Below are 9,064 nucleotides of genomic sequence, written 5' to 3'. Positions count from 1 at the left end.
AGCGCCGGGCCCAGGCCAACTCGTGCTCTCCAGTTCATTGAAACCCTGTTGGCTTTAAAGTTAATAATTCACCACTCGCTTTCCATTTTTGAACAAGGTCTTTATTTGCGTAGCTCAAGGTTTAATCACTTCGTTAGCAACTGCTTTGAGCTGCTGTCCCACGGCCCGTGGGGAGGGGAGGGGGGCATCTAACCCTGACTATCACACGCGTTTTGCAAAAAACGGCAGGGGGCTCGCCGGGTCCGCCCCCCTACGCAAACCCGGCGCCTTCCGCTGCAGGACCCCCAGAAACAGCGGAGCCTCGGGGCGGGGCAGCGGGACGGGCCGGGAGACGGCCCGGCCCCTCAGGGGTTAACGGCGGCAAGATGGCGGCGCGCTGGCCCACCCCTCCCCGCCCCCCGCGCGCGGGGCAGTGGCGCGCGGCCGGGCCCGCGGCTGTCGCGCGGTGATGACTCACCGGCAGGCGCGCGGCGCGGGGGCGGCGGGCGCGCAGCGGGCGGCGAACATGGCCGGTGTTGCCGACGCCGCCGCCGCGCCGGGCAGCGGCGGGGACGGGCGGCAGGACGGCGGCCGCGACGGGCGGCAGGACAGCGGCCGCGGGGAGCCGAAAACTCTCTGGGGGAGCAGCGAGCCGCGGCCGCCCGCCGCCGGCCCGGGACAGCCGTCCCCGCAGCAGCGAACGGAGACGTTGGGCTTTTACGAGAGCGACCGGGGCAGGAAGAAGAAACGGAGCCTCTCGGGTGAGGGGCGGCGGCGGAGCGAGCGGCCTCCTCCTCGCGGCAGCGGGGGCCCCGGAATAGGGTGACCCCCACGGGGAATCGGGGTGTCCGTGGCGGTGTTGCTCGGGGCGGGCGGCTCTTGGCAGCGCTGCCGCCGCCCGCCCGTGCGAACTTGGGCGAGCGACTTCAGAAAGTGCGCCGGGACCGGCGGGGCCCCGGGAACGCCGGGCGGCCACCGGCCTCACCCCCTGCCCGTGGCTTCGGTCCGTGAAGTGGCCGTGGCCGGCTGTGTCCCGGCTCTGCACGGGTCCGTTGGGGAAGGGGAGCGCGGGCGGACGGGTCCCCGTGCCCTGTTGTCACTGTCACGGAGTTTGTCAAGCGCTGCTCCTCAGGGGGCTTGCAGGCAGCACGGGCATCGTGCCGGGGGGTGTGTTCTGCCCGAAAGGTGGGACTCGATACCTGCCCGGTTCCAGCGGGCGGAGTGTGACTGGAGCGGAGAGGGGCCGCTCAGACCTGGCCCCGTGGCTCCCGAGCCTCGCGGGCCGGGAGGCTGCGGGTTCGCTCAACTTTCTTGCAGAAGTGCTAGAAATGTTTCATCGTCTTACCAGGTCTTGTTACACGCTCACAGATGTATCTAGGGTGCCGTTAGAGCTTGGAAGTTGTAGGCAGATTATTAAAAGTAATTTAAAGTAAATTAAATTTACCATCTGGGGATTTATAAGGAAAATTAAGGGGAAATGTCATGGACTTTGCTATCAATATGCAGCTATATTTACATTCACACTTCAACCGGTTATTTCGGGTATCTACCGAGTAATTTTTGTAAATAACCTTACTGTTTTTGTAAAAGCTGTCAGTCACCATGTCAGGATTAATTTAATGTTGGTAAGGTTATAAATAACTATTAGCACTGTATTCTTAATTGATTGGCTCAAAAATCTTGAAAGTGCTTAAGTGTTAAACTTTCAAGGGTTTCTCAGCCTTGGCTTGAATGTGATAACAGAGGTCTTATTAAAAAGGGAACTAGGATTTAACTTTAATAATGTGTCAACAATTGCATACTTTCCTTCTGAGTTTGATGGGTGCCGTGTCTGTTTCTGATGTGTTATGTCACCAGACATGCAGCATTATGGACTGCAGTTCTGTGGTGTTGACGAACATTACAGAATATAAAGTTGATGCAATTGCCGTAGTTATAAAGGAAGTGGCTTGATTGTAGTACTATGAATTGCTTTGAGGTGAAAAAAAAGAATGCTCAAGAGGCATACTAATGTGCCCGAAAAACAACTGAACAAATAACTTTACAAAAAGGTGATTGTTATCGGAGGTGGTGGAGAATACTTAACTATGTTCATGAAATTGATTTAAAATTTTAAAATAGTTAAAAATCTTTGGTGCTCTCTGATGGTTTATGTCAAGAAAAGATAAGAACAGGCTTCTTGATTGAGCAACTAAAAATTCTAACTCATCTAAGGGTGGAAATATGTTAAATAACAGAAGTAGGGTTTTCTTCACATTGATGAAGCAGGACAAGTATTGTAAAGAGAAATTGATTAGAGGAGAAGAAAGTGCTTTTTTAAATACATACTTTCTCAATTGATTAATTGGCATACTTATGGAAGAAGTGTGTATTTAGGATTGACAGGAGTGAAGTGAGTGCCTGGAATTGTTGTATTTAGGATTCAATTTATTATTATATAGTAGAAACTTATTGAAGTGCAGTGCATGTCACATTTCCACAACTTTTTCCTCTCCTTTCTGGTTAATGTTTATCCTTTGTGTAGTTATGCATTGAAGTATAACTTAGTTAAATCATTATCTTCATACCTTGAAGGAATTTGTGTCCTTTTGTGTTTTTTGAAGATGCTTATGCTTTCCAGTCGTGAGGTGTGGAGACAAATGAGCATACTGTAAGCATTAAGAGTATGCTGTCTGAACAGATTAAACTTGGGCCACAGTCTAAAACTTTCTGACTGCAAAAGAGGGGAATTTGAAGTAGGGAAGGAATTTGAAGTAGGAGTTAGAGTTTACTTTTAAAAGAAAAAGTTGCTTGATGCTTTAAGAGCAGAATTAAGCTGTTTTTCAAATGATTTATTACTTTGTTCTGCCTTGATGTCTCATGCTGTTCTTTTGGTTACTGTGTTTTTCCTACAGGGTCAGCCACTAATCTTTTTCACAGCTGGCACAGAGCTGAGGCTGGTGCTGGGTGGCAATAAGTGCTCAGAAGGGAGGTGGCTGAGTAACTGTGCGCTCCAGTGCATCTCCTGTCACTGGAGAGATGATTTTGCAGTCACACTCTGGAGCTTATGTGCTGATCAGCCTCAGTTACAAGGATTGATTATCGGTCAATATCTAGGGCATGAAAGTCTAAGGTGTTGAAAACATAAAATCATTTGGTTTTCAGCTATAGGCCTCTAAAATACTTAGTGTGAGGTAAGAAGGGGTGCGAACAAATAGCTCATTAGCTAAAATCTTAGAATATCTGAAGTTGGCAGGGACTCATAAGTTACTCTGTGGTACTTGCTTATATACATGTATTTAGTGTGCAGGAAACTTCAGTTGTTTGAGATTGCTTTATCTTTAAGTTAGAGAAGGTTGGTTATTTGAGGTGGAAAAAAATACACCTGGGCAGTTAACAGAGTAATTGCTTGGCGTGTTTATACATATCTGTTTTTACTTTCAAGTTTTTAAACACTGAAGAATTGGCATAACCAAAAAAGTTTTTCTTGTTACAAAGGAAGACTCCAGAAAACAAGTTTACAAGAGGTCTGAGAAGTGATTTCACAGGATGAACTTTGATTGAAACTTTATATGTAAATATTAGTTTATTACTACTCATTAAGCAACATGTTGATTTGTTTTTTTGTTGGTTTTTTTTTAAAATAAGTGCCTTTAAGGCTTTGAGTAGTTTTGGCTTACTTAGTAGGAGTGGATCAGTAATACACAGATCATCGAAATTACTATCCAGTGACAAGCTCATACACGGGAAAATGGTTCAGTTCTCATTGTTTAAAGGAAATCAAGATTTATTAACAACACATAATTAACGTGTAGTTAGTGAGTTTTATGGCTGTGATATCAGCAACATGATATAAACCACAATACTAGACATACAGAGAATATTAATGCACTACTACAAAGTGCCTGTAATCTCCCCAAGTTCTAATCACACCTCCCACCCAAGGTAATGCAGGCTGTAAACACACACTCTTTTGCTTCTTTTATACTTCTACTTGAGCTGGTTCCTTCTTTGATTTAAAACTCTTCATAATCTTCTGGCTACTGTGAAAGCATTTATCTTCAGTGTGATGAATATTAAGAAGGCATTGCCTCAGACAGTTTTGGGTGAATTCTTCATGCAGGGCGTCAATACTCGCATTCCCCTCTTAACACCTGCTACATAAGTTGTTTTGCTAAGAATGTATATACAGCCTCTTCCTGCCCTGAAAAATGCAGAGCATTCTACCGTGAAAGGTTATTTCTACCTCCTCTAGTCCCCAAGACTTTGGCTGAAATCTGAATTTACTGTTTGCGAGCATGTTCTTGTATCATAGTAAGTGTCTGTAGCTTTTTATCTGTTTGTCTAGACAAGTGATTTTCATCTTCTGGGTGTTGTGTGAACATTGAGAGTTTCTGTTTTTAAATGCTGGTAACCAGAGATATATTGAACTTCATTGTAGTGTTCTGTCACTTCTGAAGTGTTACAAGGAGGTGGTAATGTCAGACCTCCTCAGTGAGTGCTGAAGCCTAAGTTCAACATTCTTGTGCTGACAGCCTGAATTTCACAATTATAATTTCTTATGGTATTAATTCTGTAAGGCTACTCTGTGCAAAGTCTTTCTTAGAAGCCATATGAGCTGCTTTAACACAGGCCAGTCAGCCTTCAGGTTATTTACCTACAGCCATTAAAGCATAGGAGAGCTGTTTGTGCATGATGGCTTTTTGGTTGTGAAAGACCTGATCACCAAAGTTCTGTGTTTGTGCTGTTTGTGCACTGAATCACTTGGGATTGTGTATCTGTGAATGTTTTGCTGTTGCAGAAAGCTATTCTTTATTTTAAAGAACAAGTTGCTAATGTTGCTGAGAGAGAAAATAGCTTTTAAGAAGTCAAATATAGGGTTTAGTAAATTTAGGAGTTCTGATAATACAAGAAGGATTAGATTCACTCAGCATGTTGCATTTTGTGTAGCGGCTGTGAGTAATGTGTTGTAGAAGTGGGATGTCTGCCTGGGAAAAGTAGCTTGTTCGTTGGGTGGCAGCAGGGGAATGAATGGGGGAGCTTGAATCTCCTGTAACTCCTTCCATGGAAAGTTACTTAAACATCAGCAGAAACCTTCTGGGATAGAGGCCATGTAAGGGAAACATGTAGCAAGTAATAAGTAACAAAAGCATAGCAGCTTCTCACCCTGTGGAGGTCATGCCTGAAGTGTCTTCTGCTTATGTATGTTTCTGAGTAGATCTTTCGTTGCTGAGATTCATCAGTGCTGAGCTAACAAGAGGTTATTTCCTTGAACACAATGAAGCAAAATACACAGAGCGGCGAGAGAGGGTGTACACATGCATGCGGATACCAAAAGAACTGGAAAAGGTGAAGTATGCTTTAACATTTGATTCAATTTAGAGGTGAGATCTGTTGAATTAAATTATTTAAAGAACTATTTAGTTTTAAATCACTTTAACTACAAAAACAAGATGTAAATCTGTATCATAATTATTTTTCAATGTTAGTAACTTAAACATTTTTGTTTCAGGGGTGTTTTGCCTGTTTGCTTGTTGCTGCTAGCAACTCTTGTTATTAGTAGAGACAAACAAATCCAGATGATGACAAATTAATTAAAATATAAAGATGTCACTGATCATTAAAGGAGTAACCAAGCAAAAGACAACTTTTTACAGCAAAATGTAATTTTACATTTAAAAAAGTTTGGGTTTTTTTCAGATTTTTTTCAGTGTAAAATTCTATGAGGATGGGAAGGTTTAGAAAAATGTGGTGACAGATGAGTTTTTCTAAGGTTTTTGACTTAATTTTCCTAGTCTTTTATTTTGCTTTTTGCCACTGTTTACCACATCTTCTGTCTCAGTGTCAGGCCCTTCCTGAGGGATTCTTGCCACCTCCTTTATGTCAGCTTAGATATCATTCTGGCCATGCCGTGAGCCAGTTTTGTTCTGGCTTAACCATGTTGATTTGGGAGGCAGTGGCAGCAGCAGTGCGCTCAGGAATGATGAGTAAGGCAACATCGGTAATAAGGTTTGGCTAGGCTGCAGTGTAATGATTACATTAAAATTAATACTGCTAAAATTGCCAAAATCTCTAGGGATGAAGTTACGCAGGGCTAAATCATTTTAGTTTAGTCTGAAGGAAGAAACTTGTTTTGCTCTTTCTCCCACTTCAGTCTCCTGATTTATGCATACTGCCTGTTTTGCATGAGCTGTGGTGCTTGTTGGACCATTCCAGGAGTTAAATCCACTCATAATTCAGCAGTGAATGTTATACTTTACCTGCTCTGTTTGCTCTGTGCTAGAATAGTGAGCTGATTTGGTCAGCCAATATTCTTGAGAATCCAGAGTCTACATGAGGACAGAAGGGGAGCTTTATAACTAAAGATGAAAGAAGAGGGAGGAAGGGTAGTCAGGATTCCCTTGATCAGTAGTGCTCATGTTCCTGCCTCAGTATCATTAAATTAATCCGTCAGCCATGATGAGGCCTGGCCTTACCAAACTAAACTCCCAGTCAGTTACTGCAGAAAATCACAGAAGGAATGAGATTGGGATGGACCCGTGGAGTAGTCCATGCCCTTGCTTAAAGCTGTGTAACCTACAACAGGTTGTTCAGGGTTGGAGGCTTTGAACATCTCCAGGGATGGTGTCTTTGCATCCTCTGTATTTACCTATTCCGCTTACAGTAGAGACTCAGTTGAATGATACAGTATTTCTACATCATCTCCATTTTAATTATGTAGATTATTACATGCTGTCTCCAAGGCACAGAAATTATTCTGAAGGATCCTCACCATAGCTTTTCAATAAAACTTTGAGTGTGCAAGAACATGTAATATCCAGCAGTCTTTTTATAAATAAGATTAATGCTGTAAGTGGTGCAACTGATGGGTTTTGCATGGTAAATCAAACTTCAGTCTGTGCTTTGAATATGAAATATTATGAAACCAAATAATAAAGAGATTTAAAAAATGATAGTTATGTTTTGAGAGATTATGAAATAATTTTTTATGAAATAATTTTTTAGTTATTTGCATTGGCTTAGTCCATGTAAGTAAGTATGCATACTAACTATATCAAATTGAGCACCTTGAAGTCAACTAAATAGTGTACAGATCATCACCTGTTGCAGAAACCACTTGCAAACATGATATAAAAATCTGCTTACTTGAAATAAAGCATGTGAGACACTAGTAAAGGGAGAGAAGAATTTTCTTGATGGCTTGTTTTTGTTTACTACCTAATAGTATAATTGCAGAATAAGAATAAAAACTATAATCAGGCAGAGTGAGAATAAATTGGAGTAAATTTATTAAAGCTTAATCTCAGGACATATTACTTAATAGGCATTTAATTAACATCCATAGTTTTAGAGAGGGGTGTAATGTTCAAAGGGTGGTATTTTTGTTGTTGTTCTGAGTACCCCTTTTTTATTTAGAGAAGCAAGGCAATTTACCATGAAATGTGCAGTTTCAGTGGGAACTTTTCATTGTACTAGGTTACTTATACTAAATAAGGTGGTCTGGTGGTCTCTGTTTCTGCCATCTTAAGGGAACAGTTTCCAGTTGATCTCAAAACTAAACTTTGTGCTGCTCTGTTAAATTATAGTTATGATGATGGAAAAGCTCTGTAGGCTTTTCTGTTAGTTCCTTAATATCTGGAAAGGAGCAGCAAAAATAATGTTTACAGAAAGCAGTAGAAGGTTCAGCACTGATTATATTTCATCAGGTGCATGTAGTAAAAACATTGGGAAAATGAGGACAATATACAATAATTGCAAATATTAATGCAAGCTTATAGAATGTGAAAAACCATCAAAAAACCATCACTGCATTCAGGTGGAGAAGTCTGACTAAATCTAAAAGAAAAAGTAGTGCTGTTTTTGAGAGCATAAAGGTGTCCTCAAAGAACACAAGCAAAATGACAGGCTATCTTTCTGTTTTATTTGGATTAAGGAGTTTAAAAATACTAAGTGATCAGTTCCAGTTGTCTTCAGTGCTTGAATATTCAACACCTAGTTTAAATGTTATTTTAAAAGAAATAGGTAGCTTAATGACATATTAAGGCAGTGGATAAATTTATCCACAGTTCATGTAACCACTGCTCCTGATAACTTGAATAGTAACTCAAAATGCTGAAATTTTAGAAAATGGTACTAGAGGTGAATGAGTAAATATCAGGAAGGAGGCCTTAACATCATGATGGTGTTGAAGTATTCTACCACTGTAGAATTGGTTGAAATAATATTATAAAGGAAAGTAAAAACTCAGGGATGATGGCAGTGCTATTGTGGCTGAGTTAGTTGTCCTATGTGGCTTGTGGATAGTTGTTCTGGAATGCAGTCTGTAGGATTGCTTTCGGAGTTACAAGGGTGTATGAGGTGTAAGAGTGCTCACTGGATGTGGAACTGGCTGTTGCACAAGTTAACAAGGTACTTTGAAAGGCAAAGGGATTGTGAGAAATAAAAGTAATTTACTATTACTTTGTTTTACACCCCCACCCCAGTATCTTCCCTTTCCATCAGCTGTATATACAACTTTCACATGTAAGTGTGTATCTGACATGGATATCTAGGTCTGCTTAGATGTTGCTAGTTGTAATTGTGTAGCCAGTTAAACTGGCTTCTATGGGATTATGCTCACAGGAAAAAATACTAGCTCATGACAGAAGCATAAAAGTATATTTCTAGACTTCCATTTAGATAGAACACAGAAGATAAAGAAGGAATTTCATATGGGGATGGTCTGGTATATAGGAGCTTTGGAATTGTAGCGTTTTTGTCTAGTTCAATTATCATAGAGTTGCTTGGCTTGTAGCCACAATGAATGGCTTTAATGTTTGTGTAAATTAAGGATAAAACATTTAAACTGAGGGCAAGTGGAAGTTTACCTCTTCATATTTTATATTCTTTTTATGAAAATGGTGGTTATACTTTGAAGGAAATCTACCACAGCTGTAAGTAGCTGCACAATAGAAAATTTACAAGGTAATATAAAGCTTTTTGGAGAAGGAAGTAATGTTGAAAAAGGAGGTAGGCAGAACATGGCTGTGCACATTTATGCACAGCTCTATGGGTTTTTTCTGCTAAGGTTAAAACATGAATTGGTAACCTTACAGGAAAGTCACCA

The 9,064-nt window shown here is 41.4% G+C and overlaps 1 protein-coding gene across 4 annotated transcripts in view; it reads left to right on the top strand.

Moving 5' to 3' along the window:
- The first annotated feature begins 448 nt into the window (after positions 1-448).
- TAPT1 (transmembrane anterior posterior transformation 1) overlaps positions 449-9,064 on the top strand; it is a 49,527-nt gene continuing 40,911 nt past the window's right edge. For 2 of the 4 annotated variants that reach the window (XM_005517819.3, XM_088056815.1), the window contains exons 1-2: positions 449-740; positions 5,177-5,307. In XM_005517819.3, coding sequence (XP_005517876.2) covers positions 449-740; positions 5,177-5,307 — 423 coding nt within the window. The remainder of the gene's footprint in view (positions 741-5,176; positions 5,308-9,064) is intronic. The other 2 variants (XM_088056816.1, XM_088056817.1) reach the window with 1 other exon arrangement.

Source organism: Pseudopodoces humilis, chromosome 6, assembly GCF_049639895.1.
Source record: "Pseudopodoces humilis isolate 2021_Gansu_Grassland_sample_001 chromosome 6, ASM4963989v1, whole genome shotgun sequence".
Classification (NCBI taxonomy): Eukaryota; Metazoa; Chordata; class Aves; order Passeriformes; family Paridae; genus Pseudopodoces; species Pseudopodoces humilis.
This window is presented reverse-complemented; position numbering and strand designations above follow the sequence as displayed.